The 21183-nt window shown below is 40.1% G+C and overlaps 1 protein-coding gene across 9 annotated transcripts in view; it reads right to left on the bottom strand.

Annotated features, from left to right (window-relative positions):
- Positions 1-21183, bottom strand: part of EPC1 (enhancer of polycomb 1) — a 69114-nt gene that overhangs the window by 30669 nt on the left and 17262 nt on the right. Inside the window, exon 1 of one of the 9 annotated variants that reach the window (XM_075492503.1) lies at positions 20771-21169. The exons of 6 other annotated variants lie outside the window; for them this stretch is intronic. In XM_075492503.1, the coding sequence (XP_075348618.1) occupies positions 20771-20923 (153 nt within the window). In that variant the 5' untranslated portion in view covers positions 20924-21169. Of the gene's footprint in view, positions 1-20770; positions 21170-21183 lie in introns of those variants that run through there. 2 more of the 9 variants (XM_075492507.1, XM_075492509.1) reach the window with 2 other exon arrangements.

Below are 21183 nucleotides of genomic sequence, written 5' to 3'. Positions count from 1 at the left end.
TCCAAAACTCTTTTAGAAAAAAACTGAACACAGAAGAACCACCCAACAAAATTGCAGCTCATCTTAAACACAAACACATTACTCTATAATTAAGATGAAATAAGAAAACATTGGCAGCTAGGAAAAAAAAAAAAATCAGAAGTTGTTAATTATGTTATCCAGAAGTGATGACCTAGTGCAAGACCAACCTGATTCCAGGCTATAAGGTAAAGATTTTTGGCTGCTAAGTTCACAGGGACAATATTGTTCCTTGACCTAGGTTATCTTGCATCAGCAATGTTTACTGGTGGAAGGACAGTGGAGGACAACACAGCAAAGTTGCTAGGAGACCCAGCTGCACACCAAGACCATTCAGACTAATTCATCCCATAACATATGTCAGGGACTACTGAAGCACTTCTATGACCTACTGCATGCAAATCGCTCCCCAAACTCCCCCCTTCCTTGGCTCAGTGAGCTATGGGATACGTATCCTGTCTCTGAGCCATACGAGGATCTCAGTAACTTGCATAATCAGGGAAGGCAGCCTCTTTCGGAAGAGTGATTGTCAATCTACTCTAAAGGAAATTTGTCCATACACTCAATCCAATAAATCTGTGCGCAAAGGAGACAGAAAGGAATAAAACAACCAAACTGGCTCATTCTCTTCACCTTCTTCTCCTGTTACCAGATCTTAGTTGTCCTGCAACTTACTAATCAGATGCAACTTATACCCCAGATTAGGAGGATCATGGAGAGTGATCTCAGAGAATTACATGCAAAAACACTAAGATAATGGGGTTTTTTTATGCCAACCCTCACTCACATTATTCCTTCCCCCTCCCTAGAGCCAGTTCAGGCATCAGAAATACGTTTCTATAGGACTCTCTCTGAGGTGGTAGTTATCTGCTACTGCAATAGAAAGGGCTCACCCAGGGACAGGCAAGCACCAGCAATGCTGCAAGCAAAGGTACAGAACGCACAGCCAGAACATAGTAGCCATCTTAGATCAATGGAAACTGCTCAGGCATACTCCAGATTTCCTTTGCATTTTTCTTATATTTAGGGCAGCAAGTGGCTCTAGTAGCTTCTAGTACGACTGAAAGCAAAAATGCTCAGTTATTCCTGAATAACAGGCTTCACAGATTATTACAGAAGCACTTATTACAGAAACATACCACACACGTTTCCTTTTACTACCTCACATGCATATCCAGTCACACGTAACTACATGCAAAACAGCAAAGACATTCTGACAAGTTGTTACATCACCTGTTTCCAAACAACTGCTGGTGAAGAGCTCCAAACCTGACTGAAGTCGTACTGATGAGGGCAATCTGATCCTGCCTTGCAGAGCACTGAAGTCTTCAACATGTATTCTGGCACGAGAATCAGTCCCTGAGTTACAGTGATCCTTGACTCCGAGATAGCAAAGCCCAACTCCTGAATACCAGCTTATAGATCTGACCTTTGATAATGGCAAGGCAACAGTTACGTCGGTAAGCATAAATGCAGCTTCTACACTCTTGACCTCAAGTACATGAATATCATATAATGTGTTAGCAATAGTTTAAATTTGGTCACAACAAGCACACCTGACCAAAACAGGACAGAAGTGGTGGGTCAACACAGCAGTGTTATGTCATTCCTTGCTTTCCACCAGTAATGGGTCTTGAGGAAGATAGAAGATCACTTCTGTGCTCCCGCCTCTGTCTGGCCCCCAAGCAATTGTAAGCCTTCTTTCTATTATGACTAGTATATATGGACACACAGTAAACACCTTCTCACATCAATTTAAGCTGCCTGAAGATTCACCCAAACCACATAGCTGTAGATCTTCCCTTCTGAAGCTGCCAAGATCTCTCAGTACCCTGAATCATTCTATGCAGTAGAGAAAATTGTTGTCTTGTTATTACAGCAGAGCCTAAAACTGTCCCTTCATATTCCAAACATGGAAAAAAAAAAACTATGGAGATCACTTCTGTTAATCAACTGATGTCAGTCTCATGAGTAGTCAATTAAGAAGGATTCCACTGTAATTACTATAACAATTAGATCTCTGCTACAAATGCCAAATTAAAATAGCTGTGCATAGGATTAAATAGCAATTGCTCAGTGAAAATGTGATCTAATTTACTTATAAAAATACATGGGTTTGTAATTAACAGACTATCAGGAAACCTTGCTAATTATTAGCCTTTTTATCTGGAACACTGGTTAGAAATGAGGTCAGATACACCATCCTGAGCATCATAGTCAACTGCTTTCCCCATGTTCAAATCAGACACAGAGTGTGCAAGGAGTCCGCCCTTTTCTTGGAAAAATCTTGCTTCCATATTCGTGGACTTCCAGCAGCAAATTAAACTTCTGCAAAATTTTCACCTGCTATGCTTGTTCAGTGACTGGTGGTAGGGAGGTGGAGGACACACAGGGCATTTGACCCAGAAGTCTAACAACATTAGTACTGGAGATCATGCCAATCCTAGAAGAAATGGAGAGTGATTTGCTGTCCTGTTACCAGAAGACTGAAAAGAAATTAGTTTCATATTTTAAATTACTGTGGAAAACAGGCAGGCAGAGATGAAGAAATGAATGAGACAGCCTCTCTAGCGTGTCTTGAGCCAAATGTACACAACCCAGGAACCCTGGGAATCAGGCAAACTCTAGTATTTAACACATACATTAATTACGCAGTGTAGTTCACAAACAGAATTTAACACCTCAATCTTCCCAGGCACAGATCCTGTTCAGACTACCTAAAAAGACTGAAGCGGCTCGGCTGCTTGCCAGATCGCCACTGCACTACATGCACTCAGAACCACAGGACTCAGTATCAGTTTGAAATACTTTGTTTAGGAATTGCTAACAGCTCAATACTAGCAGAAAGAGCTATCCCATCTCCTCGGCGTTGGTAACAGCCATAAAAATTCCCCATCTTTTCCTCTGTAATCACTTTGGCTCTCATGGAACTCCTCAGTCTATGCAGCCCTGTAACCCATGGAGGGCAGCAGACTTATCCTTAGGCGAGTCTTCTACTGTGAGCTAAATCAGTTCACAGACAGGAATGTACAGACCACAGCAAGCTCTAGGAAAACAGTGGAATTGCCTCTTTCCAATACCAACACAGTTAAACCAGCTCAGCCCACCTCATGTGACTTTGCCGCACACCCACATTTCACAAGATTCCAGACTTAACTGCAAACCTGTTGAAGTCCCCCTTCCTTACCACAGGCCGCTGTTCCAGCTGTTACCATTGTACCTTGTGAAATTGCAATACATCAAAACTATTCCAGTGATCTGTATTAAACAGAATATAGTTTAATAACTAAATAAATTCCCCCTAAATGAAGCATTCTAAAGAGCACATTAAGATGCTTTTAATGTATTACTTAAGTAGTCCAGGGCATGACCTCCACACTGAAATCAGACTGTAACACAAAATAAACTACGATTTGATACGGTTTACAAGAATGCAGCTTTCAGGATACAGTCTACAACAGAATGAGAACAGCCCTTAGAATTTAGCCTTTATTTATCAGAGGTTAAAGCTATAAAGCCATTTAGGAGAGCCTGAATAAATCTTTATAGCAAACTTATTTCCCCTTGTACGGGGAAAATGAAAGCGGAACTTCAAGATCATTTCATCAGTTGACTCATAACAAAATTGTATCAAGTTCCCAAGCTAAAAGATAGACGCAGCAGTATCTTGCTCCTTGTCTGAACATCACTGTACGTCAGCAATACTGCATAACTCCTCAAATAATTTTGGATCACAAAAGCTGTACACTTGGATTCCAGCATTTTTATTAGTTACAGGGACTTGATACTACTGTTAACAGTACTGAACATTGATAAAAAGGCAGTGTCATTTGAATAACAAGTAACATGGTAGCCCAACTTCACAGCAAACAAGTTTCTTATTCTGTTACACTACTCTTCTGAACAATACTAATGCACAGATGCACACAAGGTTGTGTGTTCCAACACAGACAGGGTGCCTCAACTATTCCAGTTACATATCATAGTAGAATACCATACACAGTACTGGGTGAAGTTAAAGGTCAGTTATAAATCTACATTTAGATAGGCAACAGGACTTAAGAAGTCAACTGAGTTGGGTGAAATTTTATACTACATTTCTCTCTAAGTTTTCTATGTCAACTATGAAAAAAATAAATCTACCACTCCTTCCATAGGAGCTGTTCCTCAGACCAGGTTTTCAAATGATCCTCATTAAACCAACCTCTTTTCCTTTGCAGTTAAGGCATAGCTCAGTCTGGATCCATTAATCAACTCAGCAGCGTACAGAATCAAGACAGGTAAGGCAGAGAAAAACACCAGGCAAGGGAATAAAGCCGTAACATACAGTCTAAGGAGCGCCTCTATCTCCCCAGTATTAGTCTACTGAGGGCTTAAAAACATTCCCTTCCACAGGCCAGACTGCACAAACTGCGGAGATCAACAGCTTCCCAGATCTACATATGCTCAAAGATTCTGAGGAAAAAACAAGTCTAATTAAGAACAGGATTTGGTTTCTGTTGTTAAAAAGCATTAAAAACGCATCTCGAAAACAGTATCTAGAGCTATTGTTTTCCCTCAGAATTTGCAATAAGACTCTAAAACTTAACATTACCTGGAGCCTGAAGGTCAGATCTCTAAACATCAAATTGTGCAACTACCCAAGGACTTTAAACAAACATACGTACAAAGTGGTTGGCTGGCCTAACCTAAATGCTAGGCATTACTAGTAACCAAACTCTTCAAAGAATACAGAAACATTTTTGGAAACTAACTGCAAGACAAGTGTCGATTTTATCAGAGTGCCACTTTGCCTAACACCGTCTCAAAAAGGAGCCCATGGGCATCCCTACTGAGGACAGTAAGAACAGCACAAAACACACAGCCATGCTTCCACAGCTGTTCTCCCCCTGAGCCACAGGGTATCAGAACCTGGGAGTGCAAGCAACATTTATTTTAGTCTCTGTGTTTAGTAGCCTGATAATTTTTTTCTTCTAGGAACTTTTTAGTCCAGTGTGCACTATACAACTCTAATGTTAATAAAGAGGCTTGAGAGATACCCAACACATATGCAACTTTATTTTTGGCTGGGGGAAAAAGGCAAATGAACAAAAAATAACAACAACAACAAAAAGATAAATCAGTGAGTGAACCATGGGGTTCACATGGGGTCTATAACACACAAAACTACAACAACTGTACCTTCCCATGAGATTGCTTCGTTTACAACATTCTTGTCAGGTTTAGCTACCTCTTCTGTAAAGTACAGTTTCATTACCTCAAGCAGTCATTCACATTTAAATAGTAAGAGAACTTGATTGATATTTGTACTGAACGTTATACAGTATTCAAGTTATGCGGGGACAGCAAAACACCAAAACCATTATCAAGAAAACCAAGTATCAACATTTATGTAAATTTGTTCATTCACAAGTTAAGACTCAGCAGCTCATGTCAGACAACCAAAAAGTTTGCCATAACAACCTAAACAATCTAAGCACCTTTTAAGAAGTCACATGTGCATTCCATATAAAAAGCTCATATACGACAGTTCAGTTAAAAAATTAGAACTAAAGAATCTTCCAGAGCGTCACCTTAAACTATCAAGCTTATTTCTGATTTCAAAATTGAACAAAAAAAACCTTTTAGCATTATCCACTTCAGTGCTACAGAAAAGAAATAAAGTCGGTAGAAAAAGCACATGGTGAATCATAGTAATGACTAAAAGCCAGTCTGTTAAACAAGCACACTTTTGTAGACTCCACAATATCTGCACTTTAAGTACTTTATTCCTCTGTATAACACACAATTGAAATAAACTGTCATATAGTGATGAACAGAAACGTGAGCTGCACAAACATGCACAGGCTGGCAAAGAGTATACCTAACTTTGCCCTTGAATAACTGTCAGTGTCAATGGCATCAAAGTTCCCATCTCATATTCCTCCAAATTACAACTTTTGTTATAAGGAAAAAAAAAAATGCATTGCAGTTTGTAACTCTTACTAAGAGAAGAAGCTTTTTCGTGAACCAAGACAACAAGGTATCAAGAAAGCTGCTAAGACATTTGAGAAAACTAAAGTAACCCCCTGCAAAGTACAAATGCTAGAAGAGACATACTCAAGAGTTATACTGCATAAGGCATCTAGTAAAGAAGAAACCTACTTAGCAACAGAATTCAAGAATTGCTCTAGTCAACTAAATTTTGTAAAAATATGTTCATGAAAACACAAGTAAAACCTACCAATATTTTTCAACTAAACCATCTTAGCTTCTTTATTCACAACACACAACAGATCAGAATTTCAGGTCTGATGCCACAAAGGTGGAAAAGTGCTTCTTCAATAGTGACAGGTGCAATACTGAATAACTTAAAATAGATTTTCTCCAAAGATTACACCACTATGATGAGCTTATCTATGTATTTCCTGCTGATGTCAGTCTTCATAAATCTATGTGTTTAGACACTTTTCTTGGCTTAGAATGAACAGTGCTACATTTGAATGCACAAACATGCTACCTAGAGCAGAGGCCGGTATTAGGCTGAAAGGCTTAGACAAAATACCAACTTAAAAGTTTCCTGATCAGTAAAAATACGTTTTGAATGACAAAGTGCTACATGCACTATGAGTCAGGTGCCAAATGATTATTCTTTATAGGTCAGCTATTTTTGGTGTCTTCTAGTCTCCAAGTTTATTTAGATTGCCTTTAAAAAACACAAGACGAACTAGCATTTTGAATTCATGACCTTTTATGTGCAATTATGATCAAACTTGTTTTTAAGGCTGGTATAAACACTGAACAACTAAGACAGGTGAATGACAGTAAAGTCATGGAGGAGGGGAGGAAAGAAGGAAGAGCAGAGGTGAATGGGAAAGGTTTACTATAAGGACAAGCACCTCCCTGATGCTTGTAAACTTAATCCATTATAACTGTCATTGTTATTCTCTCTGTGCACACAGTGAGAGTTTGCACACAGTGAGAGTTAAGTGTCTGACTGGGACAAAACAGGACTACTGAATGGGATTTACAAGGAGACAGCGTCAATTAGTTCAGGCTACAATGTCAATTTTAGCCCAGCCAAGTTTTTGCTGTTTTTTTTTTTGTTGTTGTTGTTGTTGCCCCCACAGTGGTATTTTAACAGCTTTCACTGACCCAGCATCCAAGTCAGTTTATGACCTTCACTTATTAAAAAAAACCACAAAACCAAACCACACCAAAAAAACCCAACACAAAACCTCCACACCTTTCCATCATTCCTTAGGTCTTCACTCTTTTTGCCTATTGCATTAGTAAAAGCCTTTACCCACAACACAAATTAAGTACACTCGATCTCTCAAGGCACAGATACACACAAGGCACAGATACACACTATTTCCTCCACCTCTCATAGGCAGAACAGCTGAACCCCATCATGCCGGTCACAACATAGAGCTGCCTGCTTCTCCACCACATGTGCAGCTGCAGACTGTTATTGATTCTTAATGGGCAATTCCTGGCTACAGGGGAATAAAGTTACAGTGGTATGAATATCCATGATTTAATGTGCCTATATATTACATATATTAATATACTGACGTGTAATAAACATTTTAGAGACTTTGTGCCCTTCTTAAATACTGAGTGCAAGAATATAGCCCACATATCAGCAGAGAAACCTATTTAGAGGACCTCAGACAATATCCTCTTACACTAGACATTCTACCTCTCCCTCTCACCACCTAGTGCCACACGTAAACTACCAGAGGTTGCATGTGAGATTTTGTACTTTGCATGAATTCATCATGTCCCCTCTGTGCAAGGACTATTTTAGCTATATTGCCATTAATGAGTGTATTTATAAAAGATTATTTAGCACATCATATCTTGAAAAACATCAACTTGACACTGCATACATTCTTAGAAAATTCAGAGCTGCCTAACATGTTAGGCTTTTAAATTACCAATTACAGCCTCAGTTTCATACTGCTTACCACATTAAATGGTTTGATCATTCTATGCGACTCCTGCATTTTTCCCCATGCTGAAAACTGATCAATAGAAAGCCAAATCAACAGTATAATGCAAGGTGAGAAAAACTAGGGATAAACGTAAAATGTGTTGTTAACAAGAAATTCTAACAGAGATGAATGACAAAGTACTTGCCACAGTTTACTACCACAAAGAAGTCTCTGTGGTATTTAGGACCACACTTAAGCCCCAATGTTGTGGGGGTAGGCTGTTTCCTTGAGGTTTATCAACACAACATCACTGAAACATGGAAAGAAAAGTCTTCAAGACTAATACTTCACAGCTTTTTATAATAATAGCTTGAAGACACCTAAAAGGTATTTCAAATATTTTTCTTTTGCATCTTTGGGTATTTCTGACAGCACGCTTATTCTGCTAACTAACTACTTGAAGTTCACAAATGCATGGTGCAGTATGGATTTTTCCTTAAGTAGGAGTTTTATTTGTTTCCCAATTGGTGAGTTAAAGAGAACTACCCTGTGAAGCACTGTTAGCTATCCACAAGACAATGTATTCCTACTTCCTCCATCTCTTCAGTATTATGACAAAGATTTGACCTAGTAGAGTCAGGTCAGTAACTGTAAGCCAAAGCAAGATGATGTTCTCTCCATCCCTGGAAATCATACTCCTGTGAAAAGCTGGCTTAGGACCTCACATTCCAATTCCACCTGTGCAGACAGTGCCATCTGCTAAAGTGGTGGTCTGACTTCCTTCAAATCCTCAGCAACAAATGCTAACATTCTCAGGTAATGTGAATGCATAACTCATTTTTAACAAGTGTGAAAGAGCAAAGTATTGAAACAATCCAGAAAGTAAACTTCTCAGCTAGCATTGAGCTCTATGACCATCTGAAGAGAAATTACACCGCAGCCTAACACATACATGCGCACTCACTCTCCCTGTTAACGGTGGGAATAAACCACAAAAACAAGACAAACATCCAGTATAAACATAGAAGTGAACTGTACATACACTCCTGACCACAGTGCAAAACAGTCTGGAATAAGAGACTCTCTCTCCAACAAATTTGTTTGCTACATCTTCCCCCTTCTCTATTAACTAACAAAGTGCTTCTTATACAGAGTTCTCTTGAGCACAGGTCAAGTAAGAAGTCAAACTTTCGACAATTATATTAATGAGAAGACTAACATTGGAATACATTCAAATTATTTTCTTCCAGGAAAATTATACCAGGGAAATTACAACTTAATTTAATACAAGCCAAAATAAAATGTCAGATATCTCCCTTCTTTAATTTTTCAAATTACAGAGTTAAGTCAACCACTGATTACAACATTTAAAAATAATCACGTTACCAAATCATACACAGGGACCTTCTTTACCTCCTGAAATGAATCAGTAATGAACAAATTGAGAGCTTGGTTTTACAGGTTGGGTTTTTTGATAGGCTCTCATTTACCAATGGGAATATCCCTGAATGTTTTTCCTATCGCTTCTGGATGGCTTCAGAACTTCATACTATCCTGCCATATGATGACAAAACTGTTATCTTCTGACTGGTCTAGTCCCACAACATACCCACGACATTAACACTTAGAAAATTATAGCTAGCAGATAGTTTGCAGTACTTTCCTCAGTAACATAAACTTATTAGGAGCACTTCAGAGCTTCTCTTCCCTCACCAGCTTCTCCAGATTTTATCAATGCTAAGGTTTTGTCTTTATTTCTAGGACATTATGTAACCCACACTCCAACTACCTAAAAGCCAGCTAAAGCTCCCAAAGACAACATTTAACAACTACTGTCTACCAGCTCAAGGTCCTTCTGCAGTAAAGTACAGATGCTATGGAAAACCAGGCCAGACATAAGGATTAATGCATTAACTGCAACTACTTCCTCCAATAAAGCCCTGAAGATCATCAAAAAACCTCACTGCTTTCTGTTCCAGCCCAAGGCATGCCAAATTCGTGTTCAATATTTAGTTACCATTACACAAGTTTCTAAACATCTTCTCAAGACAACACCTCAGAGGAAATACCTCTCCTTCAGAGGAAGGCTGAGAGAATGAACATGCAACAGAAAGTTCTGTTAATCACCCTTATCCTACAGCTCTGGTAAAGATCTGTTAGACAGAGGGACTTTGTAAACATGCACATTTCCCACACACACTTTTTTCCTCACTGAACAAACCTTACCTTACTGACAAAAAAAAGGGAAGCTGTTTTACTTCAGTTTCGGTAGCTCAAGTTCTTTCCCCTCATACAAAAAACAAGAAAATAAAGTTTTGCCTATTGACTTGAAGTTCTACTTTGACAAAATACATTATTTGCCCAAGATGGACTGTAAGTATTAAACTACCTTTATTCCTAACATTTGAACAGTCTCATATAGTACTTGGCCTACTTTAAGACAACAGCATCTTCATCAGAAAGCAGAGCTAGTGCACTAATATTAATCATAACTTTCTTCTAACAAAACAGAAGATAAATAGCAAGAAGGGCAAACAAGGTCATCATGTTTGGCAAAGAACACAGGAAAGTAAAAAAAAAAAAAAAATCATTGAGAAACAGAAGAGAGTGCATAAATTTATCCATAAGCATCTGAAGGATCCAACAGTTTTGTGTAACTCACTTAAAGGATTCCAGTAACTGTACAGTACACAAAAATTCTGCAGGGCTTGAACTCAAGTTGGCTCTTACCTGTAGCCTAACTTCTAAACTTTCCAATAAAACCACCTTGTTGTTTTAAATTCAGCTCTTTTCCAAGATGTACCTAGGTTACTGAATTGTAAATATTGTACGTCAGATCACAATACTGTAAAATCTTCCTGAAGTTGGTTCCTACTTTCTGCCACTCTTTAGAATTCTTTTTCTTGTATTTAAGTAGTGAAAAAAAACCAGGTATTAAAAAGGCGCACAGCACCTGTCCTGTTGAAATACTAATACAGGATTGCGGGTGGGGGGTGTTGATTTACCACACACGTAAAAGCTGCACTTCTTCAGCAAAAACATAAAGGCACAGGGGAAACCAGGAATACAATTTTATCACCAGTGTTTAAAAAAACTTAAGGAGAACAAAACTAGAGAATTTAGAAACACAAGAGAATGGGACATTTCAAATAATTAAATCTTGGGAAACGCCTGGAAGAAAAGATGTTATGTACTATGTAGACACAGGGAATTATAATGACACAGACAGAAGAGTGCAAAAATCAAGTTATGTAAAGTGTTTCCATATCTATGCTGAGAAAGGCATTTTGGGCAAGACACATTACAGATCAACAGAGTTTGGCAAAGCAACCTGCACCCTTCTTCCCTTTCCAAAAAAGTTCTGTATCTTTAACACACAATCATTACACTTTCATAAGAACATAGCTTTGCACAAAATCCTCAAGTTTTGAAAAGGAAAATCTGGAAACAGAAGCCTATGCAGAATTCAACTTTTCCATGCTAACACCTTCCTAGCAGCCGTGCTTTCAGTCGGACATCTGATCAGTGAAGAATCTGAAGACTACAGCTCTTCAAATTGTATCAGAAAACAGACAGTAGCATGAAATGTATACATAAGGCAGCCTTTACTACAAATCTCTCTCTCCTCAAATGTAAGCTTGGCAAGTCTTCCAGGCAGGCTACAAGATCTCTAATTAACTTCTATTTACAGCTAGGAAGGAGCAACCTTAAAGTCATGAAATTGGTATAAAGGTATAAATGTAAACAGATGTTAGAAAGCAATCCTTTCCAACAACACCCTCTCGAAAGCTTCCAATTCAAGAAGCATTAATTTCTTAACTCCTGATTAAATATAAAGGAAACAAATCTTTAAGACTGGTACTTAAACCTTAAGAGGATAGTTTCCTCTCTCACTCAAACTACCTGAAGAGACTAACAGACCAGGAAGTTTTCAAACTTTTATTTCATCCTCAATTCATGCAATTCACCTTCACGTATTTGTTTAACCAGAAAGATCCTCCCAGAACAGGGTTAGTCCTTGAATGTACATACAGCTGAATACACAGAAATACACGTACACTGGCGGAAGGGAGAGCAGAGCATACATAAAGGCTCATTAAACAGGAAGAGATTATATACAGACACAAAAGCAGCAGCCAGCATTTTTCTTCTGATGCATTAGTCATTTGATTCATTCCTTGATATTAAAGCTAGTTTTTCCTCTTACAAGTATGAAGCGGAAATGAACTGGCAAAAGAACAGGTAACTTATTACATATACCTAAGGCCAGCAAATTCTGTTCTAGCAGCGCAGACTCCCACACACATATACACACACACACATTCCTTTAAAACAAAGACTTGAAAAAGTAACGTATTAACTTACAGGTGTTCAAAACTCACACTGAATACTCTTTGTAAATTGATATTTATATAATTGCATACACATTTCTGACAAATATGATCATATAATTATGGCACAACTATTGAGAAAGCTACAAACAAAGTGGTCTACTCAAAGAAAAACATTAGCAGATTTAAGGGCTTACCACATAGCACTTTTTTCCTACCCAAAACAAATTAATATTAGGCAGGTTCCTGTGAACAACTTAAGTTTTACTGCAATAAAATACAGGATGTTAGCTATTAAAATGAAAAGAAGAATAAAGCCACATCACCCTGATTCTCAAACACTAAGGTTACTGAATTATTGCCCCTTCCCATTATTAATGTTACTAGTATTTTACTGCATACAATTAATACCTGATCCTTTGCTGAAATCCATTATATGATAGATCAAATCTGAAGAACAGTCAGGAAGATAACCTTATGGGGTTCCTCCTTAAGACAGGCTGTGAAAATTCCCAGGAGGTAAAGCCTTTCCATCCAAGCCTGGCCTTAAAATGACTTAGTTTTCCCTGACATAAGCTCCTCTCCTTTAACTCCAAAACCCTGCCAGTTGTATTACTTCCTGTGCTATTAAGAACACTGCTAACAAAGTTATCTTTGTGAGTTTTTCTTCATCCCAGTCTTAATGTAAATAATTTGAGAGAGATTTTAAATCTCTTCCAACGGTTAACCATCCTCATTGTAAATAAACGAGTAGTAAGTTAAGTCTAACCTTTTTTATCTTAAGTCTGAACATGAACAATTGGTCTCACTGTAGTTAACTCTGCTATGCATAAAGCCATTGCTGTTACATGCCTTCTCTTTGTGCAATTACTGGGAAGTCAAGAAAAGGTTAAAAATAATTTGAGTATGCATACATCAAACTAATTCCTTAGGACTGGTCTACACTTAGCTTTTCTGGAACAGCTTTTTTAGGAGGAATTAAATTGCTTGTATATACAACTCGTATAGATGATAAACGAACTATAAAAAGAACATCCTCCACCTAGAACACAAATGTCCCAAGTTTAAACTCTTCCAAAGTGAGTTTGCTAATTCATATCCTCCATCATTTCAAAACAGAATTTGGACCTCCCTGGAGAAGCCTCTGACCTGCATAAAGCCCTATGACCAACCAATACTTCTCGTTATTTTCTGAAACCTTAAGTGTTTTCAACATTACTTTAGAGCATGACATGCACACCTTCACCATTATCACATGTTTAACTGACACCATATACAGAACTAACATCACATTATCAAACCACTTTCATTGCAGTCCCCTGCTCACAACTTCAAGTTAGTGCCTGACTTCTCTATGGCATAACAACAGGCCATCTATCATGATTCCTAAACTTGTACACAGAACTGCTAGCTTCCAGGAAGTTGCCAAACCCTATAGATGTAATCTATGCTTCTTGTTCCTACACGAATGCGGTAAATTTTGCTTCTTCAGATTTCAAACTGGGATGGGCAATCTCGTTCCAGCCTCAAATACGTTCCACCAATCTGTAATAGAAGTCTATGCCACCACCATCCCTCTGACTTCAAAAGGAAAACGCTGTTAGTACAGGTGGGTTTCATATCACAGAATTAGCCAGTTTCTTTAGGAAGTCGGAGACAGTGCATAAATTGCTCACTATCATGGCTACTCCTCACCATCAGCCAGACTTCCTAACATGCATGAGTGTTCAGGTGCACAGAATACCTTCCAACATTAAACACAATGGAACAGAAAGCTTTGGTGCACCTGAAGGTGAAATATCCAGTAAGCTGCCACTATTACTAGTTGGGAGCTGGCACAGAGAGAGAAGGGGAAAAGAAAACTCTTATCACCTAAATATTCTGACATGGTATGGGAGTTTTCTTACACTTGAAATTTGGCTCTGTTTGTGGGGAGCTGTCATGTTTTTTTCTCTCAAAATTCTCTGACTAAGGATCTTAGATATTTTTCAGACAGGTATATCTGAAGTAAGTTGCTAAGCTCAATACCAAACTAAAAGGTAAAATTAAGGCCATTATATGAGCTCACAGAAAAATCTCTTCCAGGTCTGAACTGAGGCATTTGTAGACTGTTGCTTTAGACAAAACTGCAACAAACCCTTGTTTCTCTGTTCCTCTCCTATCAAATTATCAAACACATACACTCTTAGGAATCTAATCTATGAGTTAAGTGTATTTAAAATTAAGCACAAAAAAGATTAGTCTAGTATATAAAATTAATGTCTCCTCCTATGAGCGAGCAGAAAAGCTGGACAAAGGGGAACATGACATAAACAGGAAGCAATACTCTTCCAGTTTGCAGGACTCCTGAATTAGCAAGTATGCAAAAAACCCGTCTCTACTCTCCCCTTTTACTTCAAAATCCTTTAATGTTTCAGCTCTCCTGGTCTAAGAAGAGACCACTAAAGGAGTTCAGTTCATCTATTTTAAGTGTATACTTGACTTGAACAACCAGGGGGGTGGAGGTGCAGATTCTCTTCTGTTAGTAAGCTAAAAACTTTATAGGGAGTTTCCCGACTCTACATCAAAGAAAAAAAAAAATCCAGACTTGAAACTGATGATTCGGTTACAGTATCTGTTATGATTTTACATTAATATAATTCTGATTGCCTCTACAAGATCCTAAAACACTTACTGAATCATGCATCAGCAAGGTAGTGGTTATTTTAAGAGTAATTAGACACCATGTACACAGTTGCTTAATTAGAAGAAAATACATACTTTTATGGAAGCACACAGAGAATGCAGTTTCTTAAGCTGTCAGGAATGTAACGAACAAAAAAGACTATAGGACCTTTAGTGAAATTTACATGTGTAATTCAAGACCATTCATACACTGACTCGCTACACCTCAGCTATACACTTCACACATTTTTAAATTCATCACAGCTTAGATGGTGACATATGGGTCCCTTCCTGCACATTCCTTACCAGTTTTTTTCCTCGATAAGGTAAAAACAGCTGTTTCGGCAGCAAGAGAATCTGGATATGGTAGCCTCCCAATGCCTCCAGCATGGATTTGGGAAGAGAAAGGTGTATTTTCCATGCAGGTATTGCTTGGAAGAGATCTATGGTAGCTGTGCTCAAGGCAGTTTTATGGAGATGATGTGATCCTTGAGCCTACCCAAACTGGGTAAATGGGAAATTAATCAAGTAGCACTTTGCTAAATTAAGACACAACCTATTAGAGAGTATGTTTAAAGTGTTCCAAAGCATCTGAATGAACATTAGGTTATCTTCATTAGGTCATTGTCATTAGGTCTTCTATAGCATTTAGCAAATACTGACAGGCCATGCTGATATTAGGGGAAAAAAATTACATCTAATAATGAAATTTTACCAAATAAGCTTTTCTTAAACATTCCCAAAGCCTGGGCAGGGAAGATAACTACAACCATGGATTTAAAGAGATCAAAAGCAGATTTTAAACTATTTCAACAGTTTGCTCAGACACCAGGTAACAGAGTATGACAGTATTTAAAGATGACAATTGCACACAGACTTAATTCCACCTTCCGTGCGACCTCTTAGTTAAATCATAACATATATGCAAAGGAAAACAGTAAGAACTGAATGAACATCTGTACAGCTTATAGTTTCAGACTCTGGGTGCTTAATTTTTCTATCTGCTACTAGCAATACTAACTAAAATTAGAAAGCAAGCTCAAATTTTAAACTCTGAACCTTAAGAACAGAACTCTATATAGTGCATCAGTCTGGCATAAATCTAGTAGGACAAGAAAGCTGCTACTCCAGAGTTAAGATGAGGGCAAAGACTAAGCACCCGTCCATGAGCTTAGTCAGAAGAGGGAGTTAAGAAGAGCAATACAATAAAGCAACAGGACTTCTCACTGCTTGATACTCTCTCCCCTGCCTCAACACCAAGGACAGAGACGCCGGGATTTAGAAAAATTTACCTGATGGAAAATGTGCATCTAACCTATACAAACCTGAACATGCACAAGACTAAATGGAAATGTAACATCCAAAACCTTAGTACAGCCATAGTAATATCAGCATTTACATCAGGATAACAAACTTGCTCAAGAAAAAAAAACCAAACCAAAACAAAAAAACCCTCAAACCCATGATAATTCCCATACCCACAGGACTGTTATTAACTGTAGAAATGTCATCAACATAGTCGTATTTTCCTATTTAGATAATTAATTTCTCTGATGTATACTAGGGCACTTTATTAGAAGTATCTCTGCTCTGCTTCAGCTAAGTTCATACTTCCTGACATTTTAAATACGCCTCGTAAATGTTGATATGAGGTGCTTCAAACACATGGCTTTTGTTAACTCTTTAAAGAAAAAACCACAAAACTATATTCACGATAATTTTCCACAAGGATAATCTTTTTTTTTTATTATTATCTATAAAGTCTCCAAACCTCCCTAAGTTCCTATTTTTTATTTAAGAGTCTAGAGGCTGGGGATGCGGTGTGTGTCCTATTTCCTTTCCTTTCACAAAAACGCAGGGAAAACAAGCGTAGTTTTCCTTGGTTTGGTTGGAGGCCATCAAATCTATGATGCCCATAAAGCTATGTGTGCTTTCTTTCTGAAACATAAGTTACCAAACACGTTCAGAAAGCGTCAGTATGTCTTATTTCTTCAGTAAAGCATTTTCTCTCAAATAACTAAAGTTACCTCTGCTCTGCTTTTGCAACTGTCTCCTTTCAGTCTAGAATCTGAATTCCCAGTTAAAGAAAAATACAAGCAGCAACCCCTTAAAAAACACAAAACAAGAGGCCACACAAATTAACACCTTTAAAAAAAATCCTTCACAAAGGATAAACAAATCTGATCCATCTACTTCTTTATTCAGGCAGCTGTAAATTTAAACAGACTTGTTAGCCAAATCTGCATTTCTGTATTATTAACAGTGGTCCGTTGTTTGGTCCTCAAAATTACAGCACTAAGGATGTGTTTTGCTCAAAACCAGGATTTTGAGATAATACAGGGGATGTTTAGTGTTGCATAAGAAGTATCATTACATTTTGAAGGCTTTTTTTTTTCTTTTGTAGAGATGCATATGTCTCCTGATAGTTTTTAGTTTCTTAGATCTAGCAACAGACTTGGCAACAGCCACAATGTGTTTACCCTAGAAACTTGGGAGCTAAACCAACTGTCAGAACACAGCATCAGTTGATAACTTCAAGCACCACTGTCTGTGTGCCAAAGAGCTTTTTACTATAGTCTTTTACCTGCAAACAAACCCACTAACTGAAGTTACAGCTTACTAAGCAGAAAGGTATACTCTATCGCTTTAAGGCCCTTAGTTGCCGCTTCTTTTTTAGAGAGTTACTATATCCCTCTTATCAATTGCGTATTTTAGAACTCAGATCAACTTAGCAAGGTCGGTTTTCCTTCAGAAGACTCTTACAGAATATTACTGCTCAACTGAAGGTTCCAGTTGTAATAACGAAGATGTACTGTTTTCCCTGTTTATTCTTTGTAGGAACAGGACGGGAGAAAGATAAGATGAAAGGGAAGCAAAATAGATTCCTTTTTGTGCATCAAAACACTGATTAGTCATTTAAATATCTTGTGACTTGATGCTTGAATATTAAATCTCTTTGCATTTTTCCCTGGGGAAAGTTATTTAAGCTCTTAACTCCAAATATGTGTTAATTTAAAATTACATTTATGCAGAACTCAAGGCAATGTGAGAATTCTATTTATAAAATAGTTATAAATGCCTGTTCATACTAGTTGAAGCCATCCACTCCCCCCAGAATCTTATGGACACTTTGCCATGTTTGTAAAGAAATGGATAATACAAAATATCTATTATTTTCATAAGTATTAGGAAAAAAATCCTCTAAGTCAAGTCTTCAACTGCTACATAATACATACAACTGCCAACTTCCCAAAATTCTGCATGGTATGAAGTCTGGGAAACAGAACGTAGCAGGGTATTAAACCTGTGAGGTTTGCCATACCTTTAGTCAATTACCATGTCTCTTTGTTGGCAACAGCAACACAAAACTAAAGAGAAAGCTTTGGGGGGCGACGAGGGAAGGAAGGAAATTTAGCAAGTTTGCAGAAAGGAAAAGGGGGAGGAGTTTAACATCAACTATTTTATGTAAGAAGATCCGACAAGGATTCAGGAAGACACCTGTGTTTACCAATGGCAAATTTCCTCTTGGGGGTGTGTTTGTGTGTGTGTACACATACATTTAAAACAAAGGCATGAGCAAACTTTAACTGTGGAAAGCGTCTACTGGCACCTACAGCTCTGAAGTTCAGCCCTCAAAGCTAGATTTAGTAAACAAAAGCATGACATTAACTACAGAAACAAGTCTTGTAATTAACGTTTAAAAATTTTCCCTTGCCCACGACTACTTTTCCTTAGCTAGGACACCTATCTCTGGGTTTATGGGGGCTACATAGTTACCCCATGTAAGGTTCTAGCCTGAAGACTCATAACTGCCAGGCAAACAGTAAAAGAGAAAGATAGCAACCTGACATTTCTACATAAATGAATGCATGCACACACACTTGCTCACTTTAACCGATAAATAAACTTGGCAAGCAGGTATCATAGCAAACGTAACAAAATTTAAAATTCTGGTAAAAGTGGAAATTAAGGGTGCACTCTCTCATATTCAGAATCTACAGATATCAATTCAGAATACATCTACTGTGTCACAAAAACCACGAGCATTGCTACCTGCTGCTTAAGTACTACTACTAAATAGATACCGTGCTAAAGTTTTGAGCACCTTCACTTCACAAAAATAAAAAAAAAACACCCACCCAAACAAAACCATAAAAAAACCCACCAACACCCCCCCCCCAATACACACTTTAGTGGATGTTTAAAGCAGCTTATGACTTGCACAGGACTTGGAAATATTGAATTATGTTAAAATGGTAGGCAGTTACACTAGAAAAGCCTCAGAGAGTAGTTACTGAATGGAGACAACAACATGCAAAGAGTACTACTCTCTATAAATCATTCAGCCTGAAGACACTTCATAGGTATTCACAGAATCAGTTCTTAGAGCAATGGTGTCACAGAGAAGACTACATTTAAAAAACATACGTGTATTTGAAGTTTTAGAGAACTAACTAGAAGTTTGCTACACCTAGAAATAAGAACAGGAACTTTACAGCCCGTCACCTTTGAAGGACAGTGGCAGCCCAACAGCTAGCAAAACTCGACTATGAAATTGTCACATTTGTTCTTATCACGAAGTTTCAAAACCTGTTTACATAACTGTACTTCTACAGTTCTCTCCTATTTGCTGTGCTTAATGCACAAATGAGGGAAACTGATTCTGATTATACTAAGGAAATAATTAAAGATCCGAAAACACTGAAAATAACAAACAACCCACTTCAGTAGGGGTCTTCAGCAATAACAGCTATTGAACGTTATACCTATCTTGGAACGTACTGAGTGAATGACTAAATGATCCTGAAGTTGGAAAAGGGTTGTTTCATTCTCCACTGAGACAGCAAAATTGAGAGGGAAGTGACAGACTTTTGGCCTCCGAACTCGGATCTTCTTACTTTGAGCAGTATTTCAGTACTGACTTTTGCGTTTCCACGCAGCGAACATCACAATTTTAATTACACCACACCTGTCTGAAGGCACTTCTAGGGTTTTCAAATAAAACTAAACAGAAACCCTTCCGCTTCCTATCTCGGGCAGCAAAATAAATGATACTAGCAACACAGAGCTAAGTTCACCCTGGGCCAGCTCAGCAGCAGCCCCGAGCCCCCGCCGGGTGCGCGCAAACTGGCGGCAGCCCGAGCGTCACCGCCCGTCAGGAGGAGGCACGCCGCCGCAACACGTGCGCGGGGATGCCGGCAAAGAAAACAACGCCGTAGCAGCCAGCAGCGAGCCCCGCTCAGCTCCCCGCACCCTGACCCCGGGCCCCCGAGCCCCGCTTCCCGCCCGCAGCCGGCCCGGCCGTTGCTCCCCCCTCCCCCACGAGGGCGGCCCGGGCCGGCGCGCGCTCCCGCGCCAGCAGCCACAACTTCCTCGCGCCACCCGCCGCCGAGCGCCCCCTGCGGCGGCGGGCGGCTCGGCAGCGCCACCCGGTGGGGCAGAGCGGGCACGGCGCCGCCGAGGCCCGTCTCCCCGCCGCTGCCGCACAAGGCCCGGCCCCAGAACCAAGAGACAAAATGGCGGCCGCCCGCGGTGTCACGTGACCCCCTTTGTGCCTTTCGGGGCCTCGCCGAAGGGCCGCCAGCTACCGGGGGGCGCGGGCTGGGGGGAGAGGGGGCCATACGAAAGCGCTGGGGGAAGGCGCGGTAAGGGGCCACCGGGCTCGGCGCCTTCCCTCCCCAGGTCCGTCCCCCCCCCCCCACCCCCCCCGGCGGGCGGGGAGAGCGGGGAGAAGATGGCGGCCATTTTGTGCTTGCGCAGAGGCGAAGGTGGGGGCCCCGGGTGCGGGGGGGATGGAGGGACCCGGCCGAGGGGGGGGGGGGGGGGGGTCTCACGTACCGACTCCTCTTCCTTCTCCATGCCCGTGGGCATCTGCGGCACGGCCCGGTTAATGGAGGCATATTCGGCCAAGTCGGGCAGGTCCTCGCAGCGGAAGACGGGCAGCGGCTTGGACGCGTCCAGCGCCCGGGCCCGGAACGACAGTTTGCTCATGTTAGGCGGCGATGGCGGCTCCGGCTGGGGAGGGGGGGGCGACAGCAAGAGCGCTCCGAGCTGAGAGCCGGACCCCGCCGAGCGCTCTCATGGAGGGACCGGGGCTCCCCCGGCAGGGCGGGGCGCACTCCGACACGGGGCCCGGCGGCGCCGGCTGGCGCGGCTGGGCTGGGCGCTGGCTTCTCTCCTCCGCCGCTCCGGCTCCGCTCAATACGCCACGGCCAACATGGCGGACATTAAACCTCGACTGGCCGCCTCTT

The sequence above is a fragment of the Mycteria americana genome, chromosome 2 (assembly GCF_035582795.1).
Source record: "Mycteria americana isolate JAX WOST 10 ecotype Jacksonville Zoo and Gardens chromosome 2, USCA_MyAme_1.0, whole genome shotgun sequence".
NCBI lineage: Eukaryota > Metazoa > Chordata > Aves > Ciconiiformes > Ciconiidae > Mycteria > Mycteria americana.
Note: the sequence above shows the minus strand (reverse complement) of the source record. Positions and strands in the feature narration are given on the sequence as shown.